The sequence below is a fragment of the Diceros bicornis genome, chromosome 40 (assembly GCF_020826845.1).
Source record: "Diceros bicornis minor isolate mBicDic1 chromosome 40, mDicBic1.mat.cur, whole genome shotgun sequence".
NCBI classification, from domain to species: Eukaryota; Metazoa; Chordata; class Mammalia; order Perissodactyla; family Rhinocerotidae; genus Diceros; species Diceros bicornis.
The window spans coordinates 15466940-15483279 of NC_080779.1; the positions used below are offsets into that span (position 1 = coordinate 15466940).

The 16340-nt window shown below is 38.3% G+C and overlaps 1 protein-coding gene across 2 annotated transcripts in view; it reads left to right on the plus strand.

Moving 5' to 3' along the window:
- The window catches only part of TMEM131 (transmembrane protein 131), a 221740-nt gene that overhangs the window by 173213 nt on the left and 32187 nt on the right, over positions 1–16340 (plus strand). For both annotated transcript variants that reach the window (XM_058534507.1, XM_058534508.1), the window contains exons 20-31: positions 6–158; positions 259–334; positions 517–634; positions 2566–2704; positions 2815–2924; positions 3391–3457; positions 8370–8521; positions 8920–9062; positions 9504–9690; positions 10712–10897; positions 11716–11874; positions 12278–12861. In XM_058534507.1, the coding sequence (XP_058390490.1) occupies positions 6–158; positions 259–334; positions 517–634; positions 2566–2704; positions 2815–2924; positions 3391–3457; positions 8370–8521; positions 8920–9062; positions 9504–9690; positions 10712–10897; positions 11716–11874; positions 12278–12861 (2074 nt within the window). The remainder of the gene's footprint in view (positions 1–5; positions 159–258; positions 335–516; positions 635–2565; positions 2705–2814; positions 2925–3390; positions 3458–8369; positions 8522–8919; positions 9063–9503; positions 9691–10711; positions 10898–11715; positions 11875–12277; positions 12862–16340) is intronic.

Sequence of the window (16340 nt, forward strand, 5' to 3'; positions counted from 1 at the left end):
TTCAGGGGAAAATAGTTCATCAAAGTTTAAATATTATGAATTCCTTCTCACAGAAGGTAAAGATACAACAAATACGATCTTTGTCAGAAGATGTGCGATTTTACTACAAACGATTACGGGGCAATAAGGAAGACTTAGAGCCAGGAAAAAAATCAAAGGTTTGAAAATGTTACATTTGAGAATTCCCAACCATTAGTATTTTGTTATTGTGACCTTCTGTAGATTTAGGATTCATGGTTCTCCTGTGCCTCTTTATAGATTGCAAACATTTATTTTGATCCTGGACTACAGTGTGGGGATCATTGCTATGTTGGCTTGCCTTTTTTATCCAAATGTAAGTTATCTCACTGTTGTCTCTCATGCCCTTCACTCCCCCCAAAATATTCTTTAATGAAATGCTGCCACTTTTAAAGTCCATCCCTATGTCTTGGTACTATAGAATCATTTGAAGGAAAATTGACAAGTGGATATAGATATAGAGCTGAGTATGTCATAACATATGTTTCCTTGTTTTAGCTGAACCCAAAGTGCAACCTGGTGTAGCCATGCAGGAAGACACATGGGATGCTGACTGGGATTTGCATCAAAGCTTGTTCAAAGGATGGATGGGAATAAAGGAAAATTCAGGTCATAGGTGAGTGGTTTTGCTTTATTTAAGTATTTTAGTTATTTTTACAAGTTCAAAATATCTCAGTTAATGTTATTATCACTTATTAATTATTCTAAATGTTATTCTTATATTAGGTTATTTTACTTCTTCTAAGAAAATATGCCTCATCTTCAGAAAATTATTCATGAAGCATCTTGAATCACCATTTTAGTTGTGTTTTGCTCAGAAATATACACACTACCACTTGCCTCTTTTCTCCAGTGCTCTGGATACTTCCCTAAAATCAAAACTATTTGAAGCTGTCTTTATGCAGGATGACTGCAGCATTCACCTTAGACATACCGTTTGCATAAGAAAGAAAGCTTTTACCTACCACTGACCTCTGTTAAGGGCAAAGAAAACATTTTCTAGGTTTGATCTCACAGTGGAGGCCAAGTGTCTATTTGCTCATTGTGAAAAGAACGGCCTCCTTCCTTTCCAAGTGCTGAGCCATTAGGGGTGCACAGAGCCCAGTCCTCACAGGCTCAGCGATGTGTCTTTGGCAGGTAGAAAATGTGCTAATGACAGATCAGTACTGTACCTGCATTCAAAAGCAAAGACACTTATTTGGCACTACAGAAATTTGAGCTCCTCTTGGACTTCCGAAGAGAATTTTGCTTGAATAATGATAATGTGACAACTGATAAAAACTGCTCTTCTCAATTGGCTACTTTGAAATGTTTTTGTCAGTATCATCATGATATTCTAATTTATAGTACTATAAAATTTTTAAACCATTAACAGTTAAATCTGAGGATTTCTGTTTATCTGAACTATCTGCTGTGAAAGTTTTCTTAAGGCAAAAGAGTTAAATTTTTACTTTAAAATGGTTAAAATGAGTACAAAGAGACTTCTTCTAATGAACTCACTAAGAGAACACTCATTAAAATACTCCTTAGTCCCCTACATTTCCACAGTGGACATTATAATATACAGGCAATGTCCAATCTTAACACCCAATTAGGAATAAATAACTTGTAGTGCCGCCCTAGGCTCAGCTGCCAGGGAACCTCTTCACCTCCCACCCACCAAAACTCCTGCCTTCTTCTCTGTGTCCCCAGCAGTCCACTGCCAAGACCCAGGCTCCGTGTCTCCCTGCCACCATGTCTCAGTTGCTCAGTGAATGTGGCATTCTCCCTGCTGCTGCCTTTGTGTTACCTGGTCAATGTGCATGTTAGAGAGAATTTCTGTTACTAGTCTTATAAAACCTATGCTCTTACCAATATTAGAGTATCATAATTTCAGTGGTGTTTTGGGTTAAAATAGCTTTCAATGTTTGAGCCCAGAGACCTTAGCCCCATTTATAATATTGTTTCCTTAGGAAATGTGTTCTGAGTTCTAAACAGCTGGCGTATAAACACTTATAAGTAGGGAACTATTCAAATGAGGTCCTGGATATTGCTAATAACTATAGATACCTGCACAAACCCTCGTATGTATTACCTTTTCAACTGACGTCTTCATTGCATATCAGGATTTTGCTTTGTTTTTTATCTCAAGGGGAAAAAAAGCAATAAGCCAAGCAAAGCGCTGCCTTCTCATTAGTTCTACTGAAAATATTCTTAGCACCATGCGAGTGGTGTCTAGATATTTCCACTAGGCATGCAAGGTCCTTTAGGATCCCCATAATGTCATATGTTATCTGCATATGCCTGCCTTTTCCTTTACATATTCAATACAAAAACAGTACAGGTGATCAGTGATAGCTATTTTAGCAGCTCTTTGTACCAAAGTAGAGGCATCTTCATACGTGTCTCTATTAAAAGCATAGTAAAATGTTTAGAGCAAATAAACCTGTAGTTTATTTGGGACCAGAGTAAAATTTCTCAAGTACACAGGCCTAATAGAATTTCTTGTATTCAGAAAACTCAAATATTTCATTTTGATACAGTGACTTACAAATTGTTTTTTTCTAGATTGAGCGCTATATTTGAAGTAAATACAGACCTTCAAAAAAATATACTATCAAAAATTACCGCTGAGCTCTCCTGGCCTTCCATACTTAGCTCACCCCGGCACTTGAAATTTCCACTTACTAATACAAACTGCTCTTCAGTAAGTGTTCAAAGTGACATCGGTTTTTGAAAATACATAATAGGATTTTAAAGTATGTACTCTTTTAACTGCGGAAATCTTTCATTTACGGTTTCATTACTTTGTTTAAGGAAGAAGAGATTACTTTAGAAAATCCCTCAGATGTTCCCATCTATATTCAATTTATTCCTCTGGCTTTATATTCCAACCCTTCAGTCTTTGTAGATAAGTTAATATCAAGGTAAGCATTGCTTTAGATAATCAAAATGTTGTTTCTGTATTAGCTTTGAATTATTATTTTACACATTTAAAATTTTATTGCAGTTCATATGGTAGTAGATTTGGTTTAGAGAAATTCTCGATCTTTAATTAAAGCTGAGAGAACGTTCTGGGGAGAGATTGATATTATGTTAAGCATCTAGAAAAGCTTTCAGTTTTAGACACAAAAAAGTAATGTTGAACTCCTTCCTAAAAAATTATAGAGAGAAAGCAAATGGAACCTTTCAAAGATGTTAGTTTTAAAAAGTAAACAAAATATTAACTATAAGTTGTAGCCTTTAATTTTTGAAAGCTATTAATCTGGTAATATTGATCTCAAAGTCTGCCAAAAGATAATTTGCAAACAAAGCAGAAGGTTGATAATCACTCTATAACCCCTTTAATTATGATGCTGTTTATAAGAAATATATGTACATTTTTTATTTTAGGTTTAACTTGAGTAAGGTGGCAAAGATAGATTTAAGAACACTAGAATTCCAAGTCTTCAGAAACAGTGTAAGTATTCAAACTTCATACTATTACTGAGAAATAATTCCAGGATATGGTCAATGCAAATGTGAAAGAAAACTATTGACTGCCCTTAAATCTGACTGAAGGGCAAGTTATTGGAGAAGTCAGAGCAGCCCAATAATTATTTTAGAGGCAAAAAACCCGGGGGGAATGAGTGGGATTTAGATTGACATGAGGCACACTGGGTAGAAAGTTACTATTTATAGGCGTTAAACATTAAGCCCATGAAGGTTTATAATAATGGCTGCCAGAAACTCAGAATGTGTAAATGAGGTATATATTAACACATAATTTGTTTTTATTAAGCCTCAAAATACTGAGCTTGGTCATTAAAATTTTTATTTTGGATACTTTCTAATAAAATTGTAAGTTCCATGAATGCCAGACCTGTGATGTACCTGGCTGTATTCATACTTAGCGCTGTAGAATGCATAGTTTTTACTCAATAGATATTCTTTACATGAACTGGTTTGTTCTAGGAACGTATAGTCTATCATACAGGCCAGGCTAAGCAGCCACTAACCAGTCATTATTATATAAGGCCTTAATGTTTAGGGTATGTATCAGTCAGGAAAGTAGCACTTGGAACTAAAGCCACCTGCCAATTGGCCCAAGTCTGTTGGCCTCCATGCCCTTTCTTCTGCCCAGCCACATCTCATCCATCCTTAAACCTCCTGTTTATGCCAGCCCTGCTTGGCTTGTCTGATTATGCTGTCTTGATTCTCCCTGACTCTTCATTGACACCCATGTTAGTTTTGGTTTTTGTTTTCTTTTTGATGTGTGATACTTTGTTTCCCAAATCTGGGTATAACGTCTTTGAGGGCTTGTCTTCTATATATCTTATTTCCTTCCCATATCAATAATATGAAAGATGTTTAATGAATAAGAGTAGGCATCTAGTTAATCCTCCATCATCATCTAAATTACTTTGAGTGAAAACACTAAATGGTCACCTCCTTCCTCTCCTTGTTGTGGGCTCTTTTGCTGAGCATAGGTCACAGTCATCACACTGCAGCAGGATGCCTTCCTGCCATGCTGTAGCTTTGCTGTTTCTCCTTGGAACAAGGTTGACTTCTAGTATAATCATGTCTTTGTACCTACTAGCTTTGTCACCTTGACCAAGTAAATAAACCCTTCTGAACTTCAACTTCCTCACTTGTAATGTGAAGTTAATAATGTATATTTTACAAAGTTGTTGAACAGATTAAACAAACTCACTTTAATGTGTTAGTTTTAAAAAGTGAACAAAATATTAACTATAAGTTGTAGCCTTTAATATTTTGAAGGCTATTAATCTGGTAACATTGATCTCAAAATCTGCCAAAAGATAATTTGCAAACAAAGCAGAAGGTTGATAATTACTCTGTAACCCTTTTAATTATGTTGCTTTATGAAGAAATATGTGTACTTCTATTGGAAGCTCTGCAGCTGATTCTTTGGTACATAGCAAGCCCTCGGGGAATGTTGACTGGATAAATCAATCTGTGGCTATCTAGGCCGGCAAAGAAAGGCAGTGGAGAAATTTTCGGTATTTCGGGGCTGTAATGAAGAACCTTGCCAGTGTTTCATGAGCACTTAGTATGTGTCAGCATTATGACAGGTACATTCACATTTATAATTTCATGTAATCATTACAGCAGCCAGGCTGAGCAATTACCTACCACCCTAAGAGGTAAATAGTTCCCTTGTTCTCTTGGTCAGAAAAACAGAGGTCAGGAAGAGGGAGTAACTTGCCCAAGTTCATAGCTGTCGTAACTGGCATGGCCAGAGTCAAGTCTAGTTCTCTCAGATTCCAGAGCCCTTGCCCACACCGTCATGCCACATGGTCATTGCTGGTTAGGAATCACTAGTTAGCCTGTCCAACCTCATGTTTAATAGTTCTTGAAATATTTGTGTTCTTTCCCATAGCTTTATGTTTTAATCTATAAGGCATACATTAGCCAAACCTTTGTAGAATAGTTAGTTTTTATAAGTCTTGTCTTTAAGTCAATCTTGTATAAGAAAGTAATTTTCAATGTTGTTTTTTTTTTTGCTGCCAAATAATGGATAGAACACTAGGCTGAAATTTAGATACTCATATATTCTACTCTCATGCCCTCCTCTTGGAATCTTTTTGTACTTTGCTTTTTCCATCCATAAAATGCCAACATAATAAGCCCAAGGTTATCTGGACTCCACATAGCTAGAAAGCTCATAACCAGAAATTCCTTTCACTTTGCTGTTATAAGGGAGGAAATACACGTAGGAAGTAAATGAGCTAATGTTTAACTTTTTTATCTTATGGAATACAAGTACTTTAGTGGTATTTACAAGATGTAAAACACTACTGAAGTAGGCACTGTGAGAGATAGGAAGATGAATAAGAATACTCTAGACCTCAGAAATTTATTCTAAATAAGGAATTCTGGAAGAGCTCTTAGGATAAATTCTATCACAGTTCTCTACAGTGCTGTAGACCTGGTTCTCAAAATATTTGGTCTCGGGAGTCTTTATAGTCTTAAAAATTATTAAGGACTCCAAAGAGGTGTTTTTGTTTATGTGGGTTATATCTATCAAGATTTACCATATTAGATATTAAAACAGAGATCTTTAAAATGTTGATTTAATTCATTTAAAATAGTAATAAATCCATTCCATTTAACATACATAACATAAAAAAGAACAATAGCTATATTTAAAAAAAAAACATTTTGCAAGAAGAGTGGGTGGTTTTACATTTTCACAAATCTCTTTGGTGGCTCTCTGACTTAATACACAGATAAATTCTTATATCTGCTTCTGCGTTCAGTCTCTCGTGATATATTGTTTTGGTTGAAGTATATGATAAATATGTGACCTGACCTGACATAGACATGTAGTTGCAAAAAGGACTATCTTAGTGCCTTTTTAATTAATTATAACACCACACATCAGCTGTTTGGAAAGTATTGGTTCACCAAGATATGCAGAGCTTCCAAATGTTGACGCAATTCACTCTACAATATCAAAAAATCATATTCATTAATAGAACCACCAATCTCTTCAGGGAATTCTTTAACTCTTTGGGAAGCTGTCAAGCTCGCAGGGGTGGTTCTCCAGAAGTCTAATAAATTTTGCTCAGACACTGGAATTTTGTCATTAGCAACAAATACTTCAATTTCCCTTAAAGGGACAGATGCATTTCATTTTCATGAAAATGTCTACCAAATACCCCAGTCTGAATAACCATAGATTGATTGTCAATCATTCTTTCAAATACAAATGATATTCCGTGAGAACAGCAGCTACATGGTCCTTCAGTATGCAGCAGGAGTACTTTCTGCATACTTCCCATTCTATCACACAGAATGTGAAAAAGGCTTGTGCTCAAGGGTTGAGATTTAATGAGATTAATATCTATTGCTGTTTAATCAGTAATAATTTTTTTTAACTATAAGTGCGTGGCAGTGAAGAAGACAATGGCTACTAGGGAAGTTTGATACCACTGTCGTGCTTCGTGCCAAAGGGTCGGCAGTTTTAGCCATCATTGCTTTTGCTGACCGTCAGTGCAAACGTCAGCACAGTGAAAAAGGCAAATAGCGTCTGTCAGTGTTTTGAAAATTGTTTTGACACCATGGATATCATGGACACCATGAAAAGATGGCTGAGATCCCCAGGGGTCCATGGGTCACTGTTTGAGAACCACCACTATAAAATTACTGAGGATTGTTGAAGCCCTTAATGATATCCCTGGGGCATCACGACATCCTAGAGTGTTTCCCAAGTCATCAGAGTGTAAATTAGCCAGTGTTTGCTGGGAACACATGTACGGTATATAATGTGTCCATCAGTTACTCAGAATAGTTTATTTAAAAGGGAACTTATTTACCAACCGTTTTGGAGCAATCAGAATATTCTGTTGTCCTAGTAGACATTGACAGAGAAGAACATTAGATGCAGAAAAAAATTTGCCTCAGAAGCGAGACTTAAAAAGTAGTGTGCTTCATTAAGTCTATTGACTGTAAGTTATATTTGTGGAATCATGCTAAATGTGAGTAGACAGATCTGTGTTATTAAACCTAACTATGCCGAGTGGAGTAGAAAATTGCACAAAGTTCACTTTCTCCTTCCCCATGTTAGCAGAGAGCAATGAAGAGCCGTGGACGTTTACAGCCAAGTGTTGCCAGCCCTTCCCCCAAGAAAAGCTTAAGCTTAACGTTGCGTAAAAATCAGAACAGTATATCCTTATGTGTGAACTATGATTTTTTTTTAATAAAAAACGAGTATTTTTTAATCTTGTCTGTAACTGGAAGGAAGTCATATTTTGGTTATTAAACTAAGCTGTTCTTTAAACTTTGAGTCATCAAGTGTTTATGAAACATAATTTTGTGCTTAGATTCCAAAATTAAATTCAAAGACATCAGTATGAATTAGAAATATTTTTACAAACAAAAAATATGGTGCAACCTTAAGACCCTTCAGCTGACACCCTTTAGAGAGGAAAAGCAGGAGAGCAGTGATGCAAATGGGGATAGCATCAGCAGGACTTCGGGGTGCTGAGTGTTGATTACACAGCTGTTTGCTCTGTGCTAAAACATTGAGCTATTCATCTTAGGTTTGTGTCCTTTTCTATATGTGTGTTATATTTCAAAGTTTAAAAAGTTAAAAAAATCTGTATACAAATGCCTAGTACAAGCATGAAGACTTTGGTAACCTAGGGAACAAAGCCCCTTTTGGGACTTAATATAGAATATGAAGTGTCATCACTGGTTGCCCAGCTCTTCTTGCCAGCTAACCAGTGTCTAAATCATGAGAGATAAAATTGTTTACATATTTAATTAATTCAAGAAACTATACTGGATTGTAGATGGCGTAAATGAAAGAACATTTTTCCAGAGAATGTATTAATGACTCCTGTTTGTTTACCCAATGATTCAAGGCTCATCCACTGCAAAGTTCAACAGGATTTACAGAGGGCCTCTCTCGACATTTAATTTTAAACCTAATTTTAAAACCCGGAGAAAAGAAATCTGTCAAAGTAAAGTTTACTCCAGTTCACAACAGAACTGTTTCTTCACTAATCATAATCAGGTATGTTCTGTGATTTAAATGTGGGTTGATTTTTAGTACTTATGTCAAAGTCCTTACTTGACTTGTTTCAATGTGAATTTGCATACCTAATTTGTGAAATAGGTTATTCACTTTGTCCAAAACACGCACACACACACCACGCCTGATGAAATATACCTTTGTGATTACATTTATACCTAAAGAACCTGAATGGTGTCTTACTATACTATGTGTGACTCTTAAAATTGAAAAGCTCTTGCTCTTCTGTATGTAAATATTTTTAAATTCCAAACTTTTCACTCTTAAATTTAGTGTATTAATTTCTACATGGTGGTTTATAAAATAAGAGCAGAAATTATAGATCAAAATATTGTGCAAATTTAATGGAAGAATAACCTGTAATTCTTGTTCTTGCATAGAAATAACCTGACCGTGATGGATGCAGTGATGGTCCAAGGACAGGGGACAACCGAGAACTTGAGGATGGCAGGCAAGCTTCCCGGTCCAGGGAGTTCCTTACGCTTTAAAATCACAGAAGCATTATTAAAAGATTGTACAGACAGTGAGTATTCCTAACAGTTCCAAGGGCACAAATTTCAGCATTTGTTTTCAACAGAGAATAATTCCAAAAACAAGAACAGTATTTCTGTAGGTGTACATGTCTATATTAGTTATGAATACTTAAGAGTTTAAAGAAACACTCTGACTTGCTTTCAAGGTTGTTTGATTTGGATCTTAAGAGATTTAAAGTATCAATATTCATTGCATGCCTTAGGTGATTTACTCTGAGTGTGAAAAGTAAAGCATAATTAAATTTTTGCTATCTAAAATGACGTAGCAACGTGGAGTACTTCCTGATGAAATCTGAGTAGTATCTGATGTCTTTGGCCTGAGGAGGTGGTTCATAGTCTCTGGCATATAGTAGTTCGTGAAGAATGTGTTCATTGTTTGGACCTGGAGCGCATGATGGCAAAATTTATACTCCTGATTTTTTTTCCTTTAGGTTTGAAACTAAGAGAACCAAATTTCACGTTGAAAAGAACGTTTAAAGTAGAGAACACAGGACAACTTCAAATTCACATAGAAACCATTGAAGTCAGTGGGTACTCGTGTGAGGGATATGGCTTTAAAGTTGTTAATTGTCAAGAGTTTGCATTAGGTGCCAACACTTCCAAAGACATAATCATATTGTAAGTACTTTCTTGTGGGGCCTAAGGACTCACTGGCTTCTCATTAGCTTCTCATACTAGAGTTGTTCAAACTCTGTGCAAAGATACTTTTCCGTACTTAGAAAAATAAGGTCTTTACCCACAAATGTAGTCATTTGATTTTTTTTCACTTAATCTTTAGTTATTCTTTATATCTTTGTCTTCAAAATTGTGACACTTCTTCTATCTCCAGAGTGATCAGATAATCTGAGAAACCAGTTTCAAAATTATTTTCAGGATTGTGTTAAAGCAGACGGTGTTGGTAGGAAATTGACTGTAAATTCACAGTCTGAGCAACAGAGCAGACACTTGCATGGTGCAGTGTTTCCATGTTGTGCAGTGGAAGAATGTGTAATATTTTGGTCAGAAGACAACTTTAATGACAATATCAGTAATAGTTGCAGCATATGTAATAAAATGTAACCTCTGTCCCCTTAACTGAATGATGATTTCATGATCTTCAATGGATATTTGCTTAGTAAGTAACTACATTACTCCATGTAAGGCATAATGCTTGGCACCCAAAGGTACAGTGAGGAAGAAGATACCTTTTCTCAGGTGCAGATCATCTGGTTGGGAAAAAATAAAAGAATTAGGGCAGAAAGCAATACTGCAGAGGATAAAGAAAAGATCACTAGGGCTAGGATGGTTTAAAAAAAAAGGCATTATTGGGATTGTGTTCTGGGAGAAGAGTGTGGATTTAGATAAAGGAGAAAGGAAAGGGGGTGGGAAAGAAGCTCAGAGATCACTTTCTGAATTAATAATCATAGGAAGCTAATTATTGTTCTTTTTTTATGTAATTTCTCCAGTTATCCACAAAATATAGTTGTTTTGTTATTAATCTCATGAGACAATGCTTTCTCCATCTTAAAATGAGAAATTTGAATATAAGTATCAAACTAAAATTCTGCATTGTTTCAAAGGCATGTGAAATTGGTGTTGTATTTAAACTGCTTGGTGTATATTTTTAAAACTCAGTCTTACTGCCATCATTCTGTTGTAGGTTTACTCCTGATTTCACAGCTTCTAGAGTTATTCGTGAACTGAAGTTTGTAACAACCAGTGGCTCTGAATTTGTGTTTGTATTGAATGCATCCCTTCCGTACCATATGTTAGCAACCTGTGCAGAAGCCCTACCCAGACCTAACTGGGAGCTGGCTCTGTACATCATCATCTCAGGAATAATGAGGTACTTGTGTCTTCTTTTGAGGTTGGTATTCAGGTATCACTTGACACTGTTCCTCGAGAGCCCACTGTGTGCCGGTCACTGTTCTGAGTGCTGGGCATCCACCAACAAACAAAACAGACAGACCTCTGCCTTAGTCAAGCTTATATATACTGTGGGAGCAGTCAGAACTGAACCCTTCTTGGGTGGCATATACGATAAGCAGAAGTCTTTTCTACATTTGCAATTTGTTATACACATTAAGTACGTGTTAATTTCTTACGGGAAAAAAACACTCATAATTTACCAGGTAAAGTTACTTGATTTGGGCATATGTAATTTACTCAACGTAATAGTATATTTTTCTCGAATCATACCTACACAACCTGAAACTGATGAGAAATATTTGTTAAATCCTCAACATCGTTATCTCTTTTCAGTATATTCCTTATGTGTTTTGAGAATCAGATGTACTCATCTCTGAATTAATTTATATTGTTACCCCACACATCCTTTAAAGGAAAAGAGTTGGCCTAAAGAGTTAAAACGAAAAAGATAAAAGCTTCTTCTTGGTAAAAGGACAAGTATCCTCCAGTGTCTATTGTGGTACAAATAATTATTTCCTCCATATAAGCCTGTGTGTTAAGTTGGCATTCTGTAAAAATTGATGTCCAAACTTCTATCCATAATGCTTTTTGTCTTGTCTGTTAAAAATTGTCCCAGGGATCTTTCTATTTTATATCATATTGTAGTTTACCAAGAAACTCTGCCTTGAATATCAGAGTTTGTTCTTCTTGCACTGACAAATGCACCCTGGCTCTCCCCCTTCTGCACCCCTGCAGTGCACTGTTTCTTTTGGTAATTGGAACGGCCTACTTAGAAGCTCAAGGAATTTGGGAGCCATTTCGAAGGCGACTATCTTTTGAGGCCTCAAACCCGCCCTTTGATGTGGGAAGACCTTTTGATCTCAGGAGAATCGTTGGTATTTCGTCTGAAGGAAAGTATGTTCACAGGCTGAAAATAAATGCTCTAGTATACGTAGATTTGGCTGATGTAATTAAAAGAAAAAATAAGTTTCTTCTTTTTTCTCAGAGAGGAAAAATCTTAATTCTAGTTACTTAATAATACCCTGTGTATAGCCCTCAGTTACTAAGAGCTCATAGCAAATATCATGTTTTTATTATGTTGGTGACGGTTAAAATACTCTTGGTTACATCTCTGACTCAATTCCTAAATTTTCAGATGGAACAGACCCTGTAGAGTTCTGAAAAGTATCCCTGTTTCTTGCTGTTTTTTCCTTAGAGTAGTTTATATTTGTGCTGGCTATACTGATGAAATAAAAATTTTTTAATCTTAGATTTTGTAGGTTGCTATTTACTGATCTGCAGTTGGTCCTTTTTTCAGCTTGAACACACTCAGCTGTGACCCCAGTCACAGTAGGGGGTTCTGTGGAGCAGGCGGCTCGTCATCCCGACCCAGTGCAGGGAGTCATAAGCAATGTGGCCCATCAGTCCACCCACACAGCAGTCACAGCAATAGAAACTCAGCTGACGTGGAAAACGTCAGAGCCAAAAACAGCTCCAGTACCTCTAGCAGGACTAATGCACAGTCGACTAGCAAAGCAAGCCCCCTTGTCTTAGATTCAAATGCAGTGGCCCAGAGTCACGCAGCAGGCAGAAAGTCCAGAGGGGCAAAACAGAGCCAGCACAGCAGCCAGCAGCATGTCCACAGCCCACTGGAGCAGCACTCTCCACCTCCACCACCACCACCAGTGCCTCAGCACCAGGAGCCACAGCCAGAAAGGCTGTCACCCGCCCTCCTTGCGCACCCTTCCCACCCAGAACGTGCCAGCAGCACAAGGCACAGCTCAGAGGACTCAGACATCACGAGTCTCATAGAAGCCATGGACAAAGACTTCGACCACCACGACTCCCCACCCCTAGAAGTGTTTACAGAGCAGCCGCCATCGCCATTGTCAAAAAGCAAAGGTAATCATCTGTTCTCACTGTCAGAAAAGCATGACGTGTGAGGGGAAGGCTAGTGCATCTTTAAGGAGCTGTTGTGATCGTAGTTGTGATAAACAACTAAGTTAGTAGGTGGTGTGGCTCAAATTTATCTTGAGTGTTGGACTTTTCCATATCAGAATGCAGGTAGAAGTATCCATTTGTCATAAAAGCTGTTTGTGTTTCTTAGATTACTTACCACATTCAGAAATTTATTGGACATCTGTTGTGCTTTTCAGCTGCCTGTGATTATTGTGTTATTGTGATAGGTTGAGCTTGTTTTTAATTGTTAAAATAATTTTTAACACAGTGGTAAAATGGACATCATCAGCCTTTTAATTCAAAAATAGGATTTCTGCACAACCTATGCTTTAGAGCAGGGGTTGGCAAACTACAGCCAGTGGGGCAGATCGCCACCTGTTTTTGTAAATGAAGTTTTGTTGGAACACAGCAGTGCTCGTGCATATACGTATTCTCTGGCTGTTTTCACGCTGCAACAGCGGAGTTCAGTAGTTGTGACGTGCAATGTCCACAGACCTGAAGATATTTACTGTCTAGCCCTTTACAGGAGTTTGCTGACCCCTACTTTAGAGTTCTGCGTACTGTATTAGTTGTCTGTTTTCTCGGTAACAAATTACCCCAGAACCTAGTGGCTTAAAACACCACCATTTACTATCTCACAGTTTCTTTGGGTCAGGCATCTGGGTGCAGCTTAGCTGGGTTCTCTGGCTCGCACAAGATTACAGTCAGGGTGTTGGCCAGGCTGAAGTCACCTTAAGGTTCACCTGAAGGTGGATCTGCTTCCGAGCCCACTCACATGGTTGATGGCAGGATTCAGTTCTTCACAGCCTAGTGGGCTGAGGGTCTCAACTCTGTGCTGGCTGACGCCAGCAGCCTGTCCTCTCCATAGGGCAGCTCAAAGCAAGTGGCTTCACCACAGCGAGCAGGCAAGAAGGCGAGAGAGAGAACCAGCTAGCAAAATGAAAGTCACAGTCTTTTATGACCTAATCCTGGAAGTGACATCCATCACTTCTACAGTATTCTGCTCATTAGAAGTGTGGTCCAGCCCATGCTCCAGGAGAGAGAATTCCACAAGAGCATAAATACAGTACCAAGAGGTGAGGCTCATTGGAGGCATCTTAGAAGTCCACGTACCACACATACATAGGTAGGCTTGTGGGAAACTTCCAAATCAAAATGTAAAAACCAGTAAATGGTCTCTAGCCTACTTCAGTTTAATCCCTTTACAGCCTGAACTTTTTTGCATCTTCCTTTCTCTCCAGTGGCAGCCGTGCTAATACAAGTTATTCCAAGTGTATTTTAAGTACCTGCCTCACTGATGTACCAAGGAGTTTTTGTGTGTGGTTTACACAGGGAACAGCGAACTTGGCAGCCCTAAGAGGCCAGAAGAAACCTGATGTCCCAGAATCCAGGGTTTTCCTTTAGAGAATTTCTTAGTCCCACTGATATGAAGACTAGTTATGTAGAGTCCTCTTAGAATTACCTGCATTTGGATTTGTAAAACAGTAAAATGTCTTGAATGTTATTTAACTTCTTCCACAGAAATCTTTTTTGTTGTTAACTCATTATTAATAGAGCTTACATATTGTAGAGTAATTTTTATAGTAGTATTAAATGAATGCTTCAAGTTCTTGTTTTTATTAGATCAAGTTACATAATGTATTTTTCCCATATTGAGGGTATGAGTAAAATAAACATATATTATCCTTTCTTACGAAAAGAGAGTTTGGCAGTCAAATGGAACACTCACTGCCTTCTAAGTTAGTCCTCTGACATCAGTGTGATAGGTCCATTTTTATTTTCAGGATCATTCCTCTAGAACGTAAATTTTACAATTGAAAAATGTTTTTTAATTTTCACAGTCGTCCTAGAGTCGACCTACTAAAAGATATTTAATGATGGAGCATGGGTACCACATTACTAGTGATTCTTGAGCCCACAAGGAGACAGTGATTACAAGCTTCACATGAGCGGCTGTTCTGCTTGTTATCCTTCCCACCGCTGCTGTTTGGAAAGAAGGAAGGAGCCAGAACCTTTATTTTTTTCTTCAATAAGTGTTTTTATTGAAGTATAATATACATGTAGAAAACCAGTCTTTTAAATGAACTTTAAAAGGTGGACATGATCTCGGGGTTGCAAAATAGTGGTATGTCATGAAACTATAGGCTGTTTAGCCGGGCAGAACCTTTATAATCTCCCTGAAGCTTACCCCAACCCCCTGCAGATAGTCGTGTTTACATTAAATATGAACCTTCTCTTTTCAGAAGCACCCTGTTTTCCTCCCTGCCCCAATATCTCAAACAAAAAAGTCTTCCTTATGATGAGCTTATGTCATTTCTAGCTTTGGAGAGTGTTCAGAATGGCTTCTCGTCACATGACTGTGACCTCCCTAGATCCTGCCCTCTCTGGGTTGGATGGCTCGCAGGCCAGCCAGCCATTTCTCTGGTTATCCCTCCAGTCACTGATTCTCGTGAAGATGGCACCCAGAAATGCCCTCTGTTCTTGGCTGGCCTAAACAGGGCCTCGTACAGTCGGACATTGATTAGATTCTCCCCCTATAACACATAAGCCCTAGGGACTGGACAGAGGCCATTGCTAGATTGAGGGTTAAAACCTGAGAAAGCTCTGAACCTGGTGCAGTCAGTTCTCAGTATCTGCGTTGACTGAACAACGCAGCCATCCTCATTTCTGCCTTTGGCATCCGAGGGGCGGCTTTATGTGGGGTCAGGAAAAGCAGACTGGTGTGGGGTCCCGAGGCTGGGCGCTACCATCAGGCAGGCCCAGATCAAGTCCTGGCTCTGCCACTTACTAACTGTGTGACTTTGGAGAAAATTACTTCTCTGAGTCTCCATTTGTTCTCTTTAAAATGGAGAGGATGGCCACTACTTACATCATAAGGCGTAGCTACCACCGTGATGGTTCTTAGGGCAGGAAATGGTACACACCGTCTTTAGCCTGCTGAGTGGAAGGTGGCTCTGGAACATCCCAGCAGAAGTGTCTGCTTGGAACTTGGTCTTGAGGGTGACAAATGGGAAAGGCAGAGGGCTAAAGACAGAATCCTGAAGGCAAGGCCAGCAAGAAGAAGGCCGGTAGACAGCAGGACAGAAAGCAAGTGGAAGGTGTGGTTAGCGTATCCCAGCAAGCCAGAGGAAGCAAAGGAGAACAGAGCTCCACAGAGCCTGGCCATCAGGACGTCATTGGACCTTGGTAAGAATAGTGTCTGTGACGTGATAGGACTAGAAACCAGGCTGCTGTGGCTGGAGCGTACCTTTCACATCAGACTGTTAACAGTGGCCACTGCTTGGTGCCCCTGTTGAGGGCAAGTGAGTGAAAGGGAGCATTTACCCTTTAATCTGTAGTTTCTGTGTTCTTTAATTCTTAACTAAAATAAGGGATGAGTATATTGTCTTGTAATATTTTTAATGACAAAAAAAATGAGGATC